Below are 15927 nucleotides of genomic sequence, written 5' to 3' on the forward strand. Positions count from 1 at the left end.
CCGTCACAAATATTTCTGACAAATTATTTATTCATCGGAAGATTTACTGACGAGTGATATACCGACATATATTATAAAAATGAAAAATATGTCACTAATTATAAATTCGTCCGAAATTTCGTAGGAAATAAAAAATTTATATATATATATATATATATATATATATATATATATATATATATATATATATATATATATATATATATATATATATATATATATATATATATATATATATATATATATATATATATATATATATATATATATATATATATATATATATATATATATATATATATATTCTTCAATTCTTTGTCTTCGTCAATTTATTGGTAAAGAATTATTTATTTTTTAGAAAGCTTAATGAAATCGTATTTTGAAAATAATCTTGATATATTTATTATTTTAACATACTACTTTTTTATTTTGAAAATAAATCCAAAATGACGTTGCAACTGAAGAAAAAAAAAAGAATTACTCGGGAACTCGAAATGACACAGCCAATAGTGGAAATGTTATTTCATGGTTTTCATTACAAAAAAAAAAAAAAAAACTATTTATGTAACATTAATGTTCAGACTATTGAATTCAATTGGGCAACTAATTTTCTAATGTAATAGCTTTATTTTTTCAACAGGAATTTGGTACAACAATCGACGTTAATATTTCCATCGGTCACTATAGAAGGATTAGAGATTAAGCTTATTAACTTATAGAGAAGCTGAAGAGATCACTAGCAGAAGCACACCAATAAAGGTAACACTAATTAGGTAGCCGTTTGGACTTTCTACAATCAATGGTTTGTGGGATCTTCTTGGGAAAACCAAAGGACAAGGGAATTAGCTACTACAAGTATATGGATTAGTCATGGAATACAACTTAATCAGAACTTATAGACATAGACGTTGTTGAGATTCATTTGATATATAATGGCAGGGAAAGGGAAATGGAAAGGACCGGGGATCGGAATTGATCTGGGTACCACATATTCATGTGTTGGAGTATGGCAGCACGACCATATTGAAATCATTGTTAACGATCAGGGCAACAGAACGACTCCATCATATGTTGCATTCACAAAGACAGAGAGATTGATAGGGGATGGAGCTAAAAATCAGGTAGCTGTCAACTTCATGAATACTGTTTTTGGTAAGTTTCTCTTCTTCTTCTTTTTATTTTATCATTCATATATTAGAGTTTTAAAACCAAATTTTATGGTATAGATTGATTGGTAGGAGGTTTAATGATGTATGTGTGCAAAGTGACGCAAAGTGTTGGCCATTCAAGGTGATTTCTGGGTTAGATGACAAACCAATGATTGTCATCAACTACAAAGGTGAGGAGAAGCATTTCTCTGCGGAGGAAATCTCTTCCATGGTTTTAGTGAAGATGAAGGAGACTGCTGAGGCTTTTCTGGAAACACCAGTGACAAATGCTGTCATTACTGTCCCGGCCTACTTCAATGACTCCCAAAGGCAAGCTACAAAAGATGCTGGTGTAATTTCTGGTCTGAACGTGATGCGTATCATCATTGAGCCAACTTCTGCTGCTATTGCCTACGGACTAGACAAGAATAGAGCAAGATGCGTTGAAGAGAAGAACGTTCTTATTTTTGACCTTGGAGGGGGAACATTCGATGTCTCTCTATTGACCATTAAAGATTCCATCTTTAAAGTGAAGGCCACATCTGGTGATACCCATTTGGGAGGGGAAGACTTTGATAATAGAATGGTAAATCATTTTGTGCAAGAATTCAAACGTAAAAAGAACAAGGACATAAGTGGAAACCCTCGTGCACTAAGCAGACTAAGGACGGCTTGCGAGAGGACAAAAAGAGCACTTTCATATACAGCAGAGATAACTTTCGATATTGATTCTCTCTATGAAGGTGTAGACTTTAATTCTAAAATAACCCAAGCTAGGTTTGAGGAGATGAACATGGATCTATTCAGTAAGTGTATGGAGAGTGTTGAGAAATGTTTGAATGATGCGGAGATGGAGAAGAGCAGCGTGGATGATGTTGTTCTGGTTGGTGGGTCTACTAGAATTCCGAAAGTGCAGCAACTTCTTAAGGAGTTCTTCAATGGTAAGGAACTCTGCAAGAGACTCAACCCTGATGAGGCGGTTGCCTATGGTGCTGCAGTTCAAGCTGCCATTTTGTGTGGTGAGGGAAATCAGAAAGTTCAAGATCTTGTACTTCTGGATGTCACTCCTCTTTCTCTTGGAGTTCAGATAAAAGGAAGCATCATGTCAGTCTTGATTCCTCGGAACACTACAATTCCCATAAAGATGGAGGATGTATTTACTACAGGCTTTGACAACCAGTTGAGTGTTGGGATTAAAGTGTACGAGGGTGAGAGACTGATGACGAAAGACAATAATTTTCTTGGAGAATTTAGGTTGTCTGGAATTTCCCCGGCACTGAGCGGTGTTCCTGAAATCACAGTATGTTTTGAAATCGATGTTAACGGGATATTAAATGTTTCTGCAGAGGAAAAGATATCAGGTCAGAAGAATAAGATGTTAATAAGGAATGATAAAGGAAGGTTAACTACAGAAGAGATAGAGAAGTTGGTGCAAGATGCGGAGAAGTTCAAGTTGGAGGATGAAGAGAAAAAGAAGGCAGCTGAGTCCAGGAATGATGCCGAGAGGTATGGCTACAATGCGAAGGCTCGCGGTGTTGGTTCTTGGATAACCTAGATTGAGGAAGTTGGATTGAATTAGTTGCATGAGTATTTTATAAAACTCAATTTTGTACAAGTCTAAGGGTTTATCTACACTTTTGTACAAAGATCATTTCTTACTCTCAATCCCTAATTGTCATACCTGAAAGCCTAGTTTCTGATATTCTTGTTCGTCTTCACTACACAAGGACAACAAACTCATATTCATCGGAATCATCATTGAGCCAACTGCTGCTGCGATCGATGTTTCTGTCCTGACCATTAAAGATGTTGTCTTTGAAGTGAAGGCTACAGCGGGTGATACCCATTTGGGAAGAGAGGATTTCGATAACAGAAGGGTTTGTTTTGTTCAGGAATTCAAATGGAAGAACAAAATGTACATAAGTGGAAGTCCTCGTGCCTTAAGCCGACTAAGGACTGCTTGTGAGAGGACGAAAAGATAGTTTCATATACTGCCGAGACGATTATAGATATTGATTCTCTCTTTAAAGGGAAAACTGTAATTCTAAAATTACCCATTCCTTAAAACCCTGTTGGTAGGCTGAGCTTACTTTCTCTTATTGTTTCACCAATAATGCTTTGCCTTAATGTGATCTCTACTTACCTCCTCCTTAACATCGTATAAACGAATCTTCCGACCATCAAGTCTTGCCTTCATACATCTTTTCTGATAGTCTAGGCTTACTGCACCGAATCTCTTCATCTAATCTATGCCCAATACTATGTCACAACCTCCCAATTTAATTTTCCGAACAGTGAGCACAAATTCATAGTGTTGCATTCTCCATACTAGATTAGGGATACTACATCGACTGTATAATACTCTTCCACCTGCAATAGTTATCGATATAGACATAGTTTCCCTTACCTTACAATCTAATTGTCGAGCGGTTCCTTCATCAATGAACGAATGTATACTACCACTATCAATTAGTATAGTAATCTTTTCTTTATTAAGTTCTCCTAATATTTTTAATGTTGAATTGCTAGTAGTGCCATTGAGTGTCTGTATTGAGAGTTCTCCTTCAGTTGTTGTTACTTTCTCTTCACTGTCCCCAAGCTTCAACCATTCCTCTAATTCGTCATCAAGTTCGATATTAAATAGTTGTCGTTTAGCACATATGTGACTTGAGGTATATTTCTCGTCACATTTGAAACAAAGGCTTGCTATTTTTTTTCTAGTATCAATGCCCAATTTACGTTTCTGGTTCATTGTTCCAAATTATCGTGACCTCCTGTATTATCTATCCAGACTAGTTTTGGATGATTTGTTCTAATCGAATCTCCAATCATCTGACATGTGGTTCTGATTAATCGGTAATGGAGTTAAAAACTCATTCTTCTTCATTGCCAACCTTATTGCTTTGTCCAAGATTTCAAGTTCCAACAATTTTAACGTCTCTTTCAATTCATCATGCAGACCTCCCAAGAAACATTGCACGTAGTAATTTTTGCTCTGAGTTACGTTCTTGGCAATAACTAACGATCGTAATTCCCACAATTGGTCAATGTATTCTGTTAATGATCCCGTCTGCGTAAGTTGATGAAATTCAATAATAATGTTCTGATGACCTGCTTTTTGAAAAGCTAATAAAACTTCATTAGTAATTTTGTCCCGTGAAGTTATAGTGTGATCTACCAAATAATTTATAACTCATATATCCGCTCGTCCTTTAAAGAAATAAATCGCATAATTCACTTTGTCGATATCTTCAAGTATGAAATTTCCAAGAAACTAGTTTGTCTTTCTAACCCAACCTCTTAGATTTGTTCCATCAAACTTTTCCATATCAATCCTAGGATTCTTTAGTGATAATTTTCCTACTGATTGTAGTCCCATGAGTTTCGTAGGTCACGAGCTTCCGAAATTTTGAGATTTATTGTTGTTGTATTTGGTCGCCTCAACCGTCCATCTTTAACAACTTTTTTCTCTCCTTTTGTATTTGAAGAAAATACTCCTATAACTTCTTCTTTATTACCTTTGTTAGGCATGTTTCTTGATTCAAGCTTGTCTTCCAAATTAGTTAAGAGTTTCGACTACATCAGTTCAAGATGTTTGGTTGCATCTTGTTGGAATCTTACGGTTTCTTGGTGTATGAGTTCGAATTGTTTAGCATTTTCCTGTTGTAACTCTATGAATTGGGATATCAACTTTGTTTCTGTTACCCGTTGTTGTTCTTGAATTTCTTGTTGTAACGTAATAAGTTGCCTTGCCACGACCGTTTCGAGTTTAGTAGAAATAGTTGCTTCTAGATTATTCATTCGCTCGCCTAACTTTTGGATGCTTTCTTCCGTGGCTTGTGATCTTGTCATTGTTGTCAACGGATTTTTGCCGAGGATTATTTTGCTCTGATACCAAATGTTGTGTCCGATAGTTTGCGTTTTCCAATAATGCACATTATCAATAAATCTGTAACTCGATCTAGAATTATTTTGGTGAACGGGTAGAGAAGAAGAAGAAACAGAAATAAATAGTTTTGATAAAGAATAACACAAAAAAGAAGAAGAAAAACCAAGAGCAATTGGGAATAATGTCAATTTTATGTATAAAGTTGGATGAATGTGTCAAATTTGTTTATTAAGTTGTTAAATTTTATTCATGTATACAAACTTGTCAAATAGTGTCAAATTTATTTGACTTAACAGAAATATCTAACGGCGTTAAAATTAATCCAGCCGTCACTGACAAATCATATCCACCTGTATTTTATATTATATATTAATTTTATAGTCAAAATTTTTATTTCAAAACTGACCTTATAATTAAATAACAAAACTAAATAAAATTAAATGACTCATCATCAACACAACACTGGTGATTTCATTTTTGCTATAAACAAATGTTTAGATCTTAGTGTTGGGATTTATGGGTCACTATTATAATAAATAATTGTGCAAATGTCATCTTTTAATTAAGCCAAAATAATGTGATCTAATGAGAAATCAAGTTTATAGGCTTATGGGTGTATTTGTCATTAATATAAAGTGAGGATACCTAAGTGAACTTTCTAATTTTATGAAGGGGCTAAATTAGAAATGTTCAAATCAAAATAACTAACATTATGGTTATTTTGTAACGGTATGGTCCCCAATTGAAGTACGATTCATTTTCCTCTTTGTGTCCCCATTAACCGAGAGAGAAAACAAATTTGACATACTCATCAATTGAAAGATCAATTCCACTTCTAAAAGAAGAGAAAACTAAAGAATCTTTCAAATATAAGGAAAGAGATGACGAGTACCGCTAATGCTAATATTAATCGTAGTATTCTTTTCTCATATATATTATTAGGATTTAATTCAGATAATCTAACAATTGGTATTAGAGCCATCCTAATTTAATTATGTGAGAAATTATATGGGGATAGATATATATGCATATTTAATTATGTGAGAAATTATATCGATGTAAATATAATATACAGATTTAATTATATTAATTATATGATAAATTATATCCGTGTATAATATATTCAGATTTAATTATATGAGGAGAAAATTATATCGGGTGTAGATATATGTAGATTTATATGCATAAATTTAATATGAAATTATATGCATTTAATTTATATGCATGAAATAAATTTGGTGAAAATATAAAGATTTATGGTTAAATAGAGGAATTGAGGAATTGTTTGTTGATAAAATTTAGGGATATTAAGATTCTCTCCTAAAGTCACTATTTAGATTATTGATTGATATAATATATAATATATTATAAATCTTAAGAGAGAATTGAGGAATATATAATTATATATATATATATAATTTATTAAATATAATTTATTTTATTTCACAATCAAATTAAATTAAACTACATGTCATTTATCAAAACAAAATAATATGTTTATTCAGAAAATAATATATTATTGATTTGAGTTATATACAATAATATATATGACATTTAAATTCAAAAAATTAATGATATTGTAGTTCATTAATTGAATTGTATTTATTGATACAAATAATCACCAAAGTGACAATGTTTGTTGAAATTGATTCAATAAAATTTTGAATGTAAGTATTGTGTAATTCATGTGATTATATTATTTGATCCAAAGATTGATAATTAATTGACCGAATTACATAAGTACTTGTGATGATAAACATGTAATAATTATAAAGTCATATTTATGTGAATAATTAATCTATCCAAAGATAGATTTTATTATTCGACATGTCTTATTATTAATGTTTGATCATTACAACAAAATACTATTAGCAATTAATATTACTGTCCAAAGACTTGATATTAATGTTGTGTTAAGTATTTTGAGATGGGATAAATCATAATTTGAATTTAATTGTTACTTAATATTATAGTCATGAGCATGTTATTAATGTAATTTATTATTTTGTTTTTTGTATGAGTACAGTTGTTGCTACTGTATCTGCTAATACTAATTCAATTCCGATCCTTAATGGAAGTAATTTTAAGGATTAGAAAGAGAGCATTCTTATTGTTCTCGGATGCATGGATATCGACTTTTCGTTTAGAATGGATGAGCCCACTCCTACTACGGATGATAGTAACTCTCATGATAAGAGAATATATGAGAAGTGAGAACGTTCTAATCGTTTGAGTCTTATGATCATAAAGCGTGGCATACCTGAGGCTTTTAGGGTGCGGTATCTGATGAGATAACCAATGCCAAAGATTTCCTTGCCAAAATCGAAAAGTACTTTGAGAAAAGTGATAAAGCAGAAACTAGCACTCTTTTAAAGAGACTAATTTCTATGAAGTTTAAATGTAAGGAAAACATAAGGGAGTACATCATGGAGATGTCTAATGTTGCTTCTAAGTTGAAAGCACTCAAACTCGAGATGTCTGAAGACTTACTCGTGCACTTAGTGCTTATATCTCTTCCTGTTCAATTCAGTCAATTTCAGGTCAGTTATAACTGTCAAAGGGAGAAATGGTCTCTTAATGAGCTCATTTCATTTTGTGTACAAGAGGAAGAGAGATTGAAGCAAAACAAGACTGAAAGTGCTCATTTGGAAAACAACTCTAAAGAAAGGGGTATAAAGAGGAAAAATGAGGCTGCTAATGATAAATTTCCAGCACAAAAGAAACGAACTCAATCTCAATCTCAAGTTAAAATTGATAAGAGTTGTTTCTTTTGTAAGAAGGAAGGACATCAAAAGAAAGATTGTCCTAAGTACCGTATTTGGCGTGCTAAGAAAGATACATTTCATAATTTAGTTTGTTCTGAAGTTAATTTAGCTTCAGTACCAAAAAACACTTGGTGGTTAGACTTTGGTGCTACTACTAATATAAGTGTTTCATTGTAGGGTTGATTGAATTACCGAAGACCAATTGATGTTGAAAGACACATTTATGTGGGAGATGGGAAATCGGTAGAAGTGGAAGCAATAGGGCATTTTAGATTGTTATTAAGTACTGGTTACTATTTGGATTTAATGGATACTTTTGTTGTACCGTCATTTAGACGTAATTTAATTTCTGTTGTTTGTATGGACAAATTGGGATATCATTGTTCATTTGGAAAGGGAAATTTAACTTTATCTATTAATTATAAAGTTGTTGGAACTTGTTCACTTATAGCTTATGATAATCTTTATTTGCTTGAAACAGTTGCTTCTTATAATGAAACCTTGAATGTGGAATCACATAGTACTAAGCGAAAAATAAATAATGAAAATTCAAGTTCCTTATGGCACAAGCGATTAGGACATATCTCTAGAAATAGAGTTGAAAGACTTGTTTCCGAAGGAATTTTGGATAAAATTAATTTTTCAGACTTTAATGTATGTATTGAATGCATTAAAGGAAAACAAACTAAAAGGAAGAAATTATGTGCAATAAGGGCAAATGACGTCTTAGAGTTGATACATACGGACATTTGTGGGTCATTTCCTACATCTTTCATTCTTGGAATGGTCAACAATACTTTGTATCATTTATAGATGACTACTCAAGATATGCATACATATTTCTAATTCATGAAAAATCACAAGTATTGGATGTGTTCAAATCATTTAAAGTTGAAGTTGAAAACCAACTCAATACAAGAATAAAGAAAGTCAAATCTGACCGTGGTGGTGAATATTACGGTAGATATGACGGTTCAGGTGAACAACGTCCAAGACCTTTTGCCAGATACCTAGAGGAGTGTGGGATTGTCCCACAATACACCATGCATGGTTCACCGAGAATGAATGGTGTGGCTGAAAGACGTAATCGCACTCTTAAGGACATGGTAAGGAGTATGATTAGTCGTGTTCGACTTTACCAGAATCCCTATGGGGAGAGGCACTAAAGACTGTAGCCTACATTTTAAATAGAGTACCAAGTAAAGAAACTGCTAAAACACCTTATGAGCTTTGAACTAGTCGTAAACCTAGTTTAAAGCATTTTCATGTTTGGGGATGTCCTGCTGAGGCAAGGCCTTATAGGCCGAATGAAAGAAAATTTGATCCTAAAACAGTTAACAGTTATTTTATTGGGTACTCTGAACGATCAAGGGGATATAAATTTTATGATCCCAAGTTAAAAACAATTTTTGAGACGGGAACTGCAATATTTTTTTGAGGATATTGAGTTTGATGGGAGAAATAACTTTGTCTTTGAAGATAATTTGGATTCAACAATTCCTATTGAGGAAGACTTGATTCATATCCCAAATGATTTTGACATTGATATGGATATTATTCATATTAATGATCAAGTTCAAAATTAAGAGCAACAATAAATTGTTGAACAAACTCATGAAGAACAAACTCAACAACCTCAAGATTAAGTGCTTTTAAGACGATCCACTAGAGAAAGGAGAACTGCTATATCAAATGATTATATAGTTTTTCTTCAAGAAAATGAGGATAGTGTTAGTATAATGGAAGATGACCCTATCAGCTTCCAACATGCTATGAAGGATACTAATTCTGAAAAGTAGATTTGTGCAATGAACGAAGAGTATAAATCTATGCAAGACAATAAAGTTTGGGAACTTGTCACGTTACCAGAAGGAAAGAAACCTATTGGTTGTAAATGAATTTTTAAAACCAAACGGGATTCAAAGGGTAATGTTGACAAATATAAGGCTCGTCTTGTAGCAAAAGGTTATTCTCAGAAGAAAGGGATTGACTTTAAAGAGACCTTTTCATCAGTTTCATCGAAGGACTCTTTTAGGACAATCATGGCATTCGTTGCACAGTTCAATATGGAGCTTCACCAAATAGATATCAAGACAGTGTTTCTCAATGGAGACATTGAAGAAACAATCTATATGGTGCAACCAGAAAACTTTGTGTCGGAAGACTCAAAGCATATGGTATGTAAATTGAGAAAATCCATTTATGGGCTCAAACAAGCTTCTCGTCAATGGTATCAAAAATTTCATCAAATTATTATCTCATTTGGTTTCGAGGTAAATGTCGTTGATGAATGTGTGTATCAGAAATTTGTTGGGAGTAAACATATTTTTTTGATTTTGTATGTTGATGACATACTACTTGCCACAAATGATTTAAGCATATTGTATGAAACCAAGAGTTTTTTATCAAAGAATTTTGAGATGAAAGATCTTGGCGAAGCTTCTTTTGTATTAGGAATTCAAATACATCGATACCGTTCTCGAGGTATTCTATGGTTATCTCAAAGAAACTATATTGATACAGTGCTTAAAAGGTATGGAATCTTTGATAGTAAATCTTTAAATTCCCCTGTCGCTAAAGGAGACAAATTTAGTCTCAATCAGTGCCCAAAAGGAAATCTTCAAATTGAAGAAATGAAATCAATTCCGTATGCTTCGGTTATTGGGAGTTTGATGTATGCTCAAATATGTACGTGTCCTGATATTGTGTATATTGTTGGAGTTTTAGGCAGATATCTTAGTAACGCGGGATTAGATCATTGGAAAGCAGCCAAAAGGGTTATGAGATACTTAAAGAAAACAAGAGATTGCATGCTCATATATCAGAGGTTAAATAAGTTTGAGATCATTGGGTATTCTGATTCTGATTTTGCGGGATGCCAAGATAGTAGAAGATCGACTCCAGGCTATGTTTATCTGTTAACTGGAGGAGCTATATCCTGGAAGAGTGCTAAACAAACTCTTGTAGCTTCTTCTACCATGGCAGCTGAATTCATAGCATGTTATGAGGCATCAAATCATGGTTTATGGCTAAGAAATTTTGTCACAGGGCTGCGTATTATGGAAAGAATTGAAAGACCACTAAAACTGTACTATGACAATAGATCGACCGTATTATATTCCAATAACAACAGGAGTACAACAAAGTCAAAATTTATTGACATTAAATTCCTTGTTGTTAAAGAAAGGGTACAAAATAGACAATTAAGCATAGAACATATAAGAACAAACTCCATGTTAGCAGATCATCTTACAAAAGGCTTGGTACCCAAGGTCTTTCATGAGCACACTGCTCACATGGGTATTTTAGTATTTGAGGATCTTTAGTTTAAGTGAGAGTTTATATTACATTGTTGTTATATGACTTTAAAGTATTTTTGTGTATACACTTATGTTTTATTTTTCAATTGTGATAATGTTTAAAGATATTTTGTACAATAATGTTAAAAGTTTGATCTCACTTAAGTAGGACCAATTGAAAATTGACATGAAAAGATCACCGTGCATGGAATTTTCATTCCTCACATTCATGATATGATTTGTTAGTTAATTGTATTGATTTATGTGATCATTGTTGGGTCTAGTTATGAATAAATATAACGACGAGCTCTTTGGTCCTATATTGATATAGTTAATTGATAAAACTGTTTATACAACATATGAATGAGATGACACAAAACTTCGAGCGCATTATGATTGTTACATTTATTTTTTTGTAATACGTGATCCAGTGGGAGATTGTTGGAATTTATGGGTCACTATTATAATAAATAATTGTGCAAATGTCATCTTTTAATTAAGCCAAAATAATGTGATCTAATGAGAAATCAAGTTTATAGGCTTATGGGTGTATTTGTCATGAATATAAAGTGAGGATACCTAAGTGAACTTTCTAATTTTATGAAGGGGCTAAATTAGAAATGTTCAAATCAAAATAACTAACATTATGGTTATTTTGTAACGGTATGGTCCCCAATTGAAGTACGATTCATTTTCCTCTTTGCATCCCCATCAACAGAGAGAGAAAACAAATTTGACGTACTCATCAATTGGAAGATTAATTCCACTTCTAAAGGAAGAGAAAACTAAAGAATCTTTCATATATAAGGAAAGAGATGACGAGTACAGGTACGCTAATGCTAATGTTAATCGTAGTATTCTTTTCTCATATATATTATTAGGATTTAATTCAGATAATCTAACACTTAGATCACCGATCGAATAACGGGACGAAGGGTGCGGTAGGAGACGAGTCTGCTGGTGCGAAAGCTACATCTTCGCTGTTTTGAGGATAGAGGAATACGTTTGGAAAGTAGCGTTTTCTATGTTGGGGAAAATCTGATTTAGGGCTCTAGAAGATTTCCATGGATCGGAAGGTTTATATCAAATGACAATTATAGTGAGTAAATGACATAGAAAACGAAGACGGAGAAACACAGATTGCTAATTAGTTTTGATTAAGTGTTGCCCAATTAGATTTGTTGTTGAGTTAGATGATTTTCTCATTTTTATAGTACGAGTGAAAACTGCGTTATATGATAAACTCTCGAAAGGAAGTATAGAATCAGCAAGTTCGTTGGGATAGGATCCACTTATCGGTGACACTTAGCTTTCCTTTCCCAAACCCTTGTCGCCATTGTTTGAATATGTTCTTCAAGGTTTTTTTAGGATCTTCGATACATTGTTGATTATGAGCAAAAGTTATTTAATTTAATTTTGTTTTGTTTTTATAATTATAAGGTTAGTTTGAAATAAGAATTTTGGCTATAAAATTAATATATATATAAAATACAGTTGGATATGATTTGGCATGGCAGCTGGATTACATTTTAACACCGTTAGAGATTTTTGTTAAGTCAAATAAATTTGATACTTTTTCACAAGTTTGTATACATAAATAGAATTTTACAACTTAATAAATAAATTTGACACCTTCATCTAACTTTATACGTAAAATTGACATTCTTCCCAAGAGCAATTACACAAGGTATTATTTTATCATAAGAAAGGTAATATAATTTACACCCAAAAATATATTCCCCTAACCACTAGTAATATATCTATTTATACTAAGGAATTCTAACTGTCTAATTAAAATAAAATAACTTTCTAACTGAAATGTTCTAAGTAAAATTGGTTTAGAAGGACATGACATCCTTGTTTGGATTGTGATTTTAAAAAAAAAAATCTATAAGGAGAAATAAATAATGATTGTTGATGATTTTAAGGAGGTGATGATTATTTTTTGTAAAAATATTTAAATGATATTGATATATATAAATAAAATAAAAAATAATAATTTTAAATAATAATTTAAAATATAAGATATTTTAGTAATTTGATTAATGAAATAAGTTATGTAATTATTAAAAATTAATTAATTAAAATTTTAATTTTATTTGAATTATTTTAAAAAACCCTAACAAGGGGTTAAAAAACTCTACAAGAGCATAACTCTGACATGGCTGTCGACTTCTGTGCTGGTTCAAGCTGTCATCTGAGAAAGTTGAAAATGTGGTACTTTTGAAAGTCACACACCTCTCTCTTGAAATTGATACATTTAAAGGCATAATTTTAGTCTTATTCCTAAAAACACTATGTGACACCCCTTTCTCGTAGAAGGTACATTTACAGACATAATATTGTTAGGATTTGTATCTCCCAAATCCGACCAGCTTGAAACAATCTGTAAAAAACACAAGAAAGAAGAACACAAGAACACACAGATTTATAGTGGTTCACTCAAATTGAGCTACATCCACTTCAGCCACCACCAGATTTCACTATAAAGAAGAAGAAGGAATACAGAGTTTTTGCCTCACACTTTATCTCTCTAGAATTCTGTCTTTTTAATGTAAACCCTTAATAATTACATATTTATAGGGTAAACATTCAGGTAATAAACATAAATAACTTTGGTCAGGCCCAAGCCCAAAACCAAAAAAGATAAACTCAATAAACTCTAATTAACAATGTAGAGTTTATTATAAGTGTAGGCTCCATAACTCAACAATCTCCCACTTGGAGACTAACTTCATCATCTCTCGATCGGTGGTGGCTTTCCATTCAGTTTCTTAACGAAAAAGACCAACTGAAGTTGCACACAACTTCAGTTTCTCATTTGTCACAGTTTTCGTCAACATATCAGCTGGATTCTCACTCCCGGGAATCTTCTCAAGAGCTAATACTCCATCTTCTAAAGATGACCGGATGAAATGATAGCGAACCTGTATATGCTTCGTCCTGCCATGATAAACAGGGTTCTTTGCCAAATGAATGGCACTCTGACTGTCGCATCGCAACAAACTTCCCTCGTAGTCTTGACCCAATTCTCGTAAAAAGGGTTGTAACCACATTATTTCCTTAGCAGCTTTTGTCACAGCAACATACTCTGCCTCACAACTAGAAAGAGCAACAATCTTCTGTAATTTTGAATCCCAACTGATTGCAATACCTCCCAGAGTATAAATATACCATGTTGTGCTCTTCCTACTATCAACATCACCACCATTGTCAGCATCAACATATCCTTCCAAACCCATATTAGACTTTCGAAAATACAAAGCGAGACCCGTACTTCCTCTTAAGTATCGTAGTATCCACTTTACTGCTTCCCAATGTTGTCTATCCGGGTTGCTCATGAATCTGCTAACAACTCCCATTGCATGTGCTATGTCTGGTCTTATGCAAACCATCGCATACATAATACAACCAATGGCAGAGGCATACGGAACATTGGCCATGTAATTTTTCTCCTCCTCTGTTGAAGGCGACTGATCTTTAGATAGTCTGAAGTGACTAGCTAAGGGGGTAGTAACTGGTTTTGCATCATACAAGTTGAACCTGCTAAGAACTTTCTTCACATATTCTTCTTGTGAAAGCTTGAGAACTTCTTCATTCCTGAAAATTCTCATCCCAAGGATTTGTGTAGCAGCACCCAAATTCTTCATTGCAAACTTTTCAGACAACTCTTTCTTGAGCTTGTTAATCTCATACAAGCTTGCTCCAACAATCAACATGTCATCAACGTAGAGAAGAAGAATAATGTACGATTTATCAAACCTCTTGATATAGCAGCAATGATCAGCTTCACACCTCAAAAAATTGTTACTTTTCATGAAGCTATCAAACTTCTTGTACCATTGCCTTGAAGCCTGTTTCAAACCATGCAGACTTTTCTGAAGCTTACACACAAGCTCATCTTTTCCTTTGATTTCAAATCCTTCTTGTTGTCGCATATAAATCTCTTCATCTAAATCACCATGAAGAAAAGTAGTTTTGACATCCATTTGTTAAAGATGAAGGTCTTCTTTCACAACCAAACTCAAAATAGTTCTGATTGTCATCAATTTAACTACTGGATAGAAGATTTCATTGTAGTCAATACCTTCTTTCTGTTGAAATCCTTTCACAACCAACCTTGCCTTGTACCTCATGGTTTTATCATGTTCTTCTTTAATCCTGAAGATCCATTTGTTGTGAAGTGCTTTCTTTCCCTTTGGTAGCTCAGTGAGCTCCCAAGTTTGATTCAACATCAAAGAATTCATCTCATCTTTCATAGCAGACTCCCACTTAATCGATTCATCAGATTGTATTGATTCCTCATAATATTTAGGTTCACATCTATCTGTCAACAAGATATAGTTCAGAGATGGAGACCACCTCTCAACTGGTTTTTGATTCCTTGATGATCTTCTCAACTATATAACCGGTGTTTGCTGATTTACCTCTGGGGCCACGTTCTCAACGATTTCATCTTCAACAACACATTGTTCTTCTTCGGCAACCGGTATATATTCAGCTGAAAATTCTCTTAAATCGACTGTACCAGTCTCTTCCAACTTGGAATCACCATCTGATGTCTTCCTAACACAATCTTTGTAGAGAACCTGTTCATTGAAGATAACATTTCGGCTACGAATGATCTTCCGATTTTAATTATCCCAGAAACGATAACCAAACTCGATATCACCATAACCAATGAAAAAACATTTATTAGACTTTGGATCAAGCTTGCTCCTATCACATTCATTAATATGAACATATGATAAACAACCAAACACTTTCAAATAAGAAAGGTTTACCTCTTTATTGCTCCAAGCTTCTTCAGGAATTCTGAATTCAAG

The 15927-nt window shown here is 33.1% G+C and overlaps 1 protein-coding gene across 1 annotated transcript; it reads left to right on the forward strand.

Annotated features, from left to right (window-relative positions):
- Window positions 1-677: 677 nt before the first annotated feature.
- On the forward strand, window positions 678-3130 carry LOC124945219 (heat shock 70 kDa protein 18-like). Its single transcript, XM_047485612.1, has 3 exons — window positions 678-1156; window positions 1227-2682; window positions 2876-3130. The coding sequence occupies exons 1-3, from the start codon at window positions 933-935 to the stop codon at window positions 3128-3130; spliced, it is 1935 nt and encodes a 644-aa protein (XP_047341568.1). The 5' UTR covers window positions 678-932.
- The last annotated feature ends 12797 nt before the right edge of the window (window positions 3131-15927 follow it).

Source organism: Impatiens glandulifera, chromosome 1 (genome assembly GCF_907164915.1).
Source record: "Impatiens glandulifera chromosome 1, dImpGla2.1, whole genome shotgun sequence".
Lineage (NCBI taxonomy): Eukaryota > Viridiplantae > Streptophyta > Magnoliopsida > Ericales > Balsaminaceae > Impatiens > Impatiens glandulifera.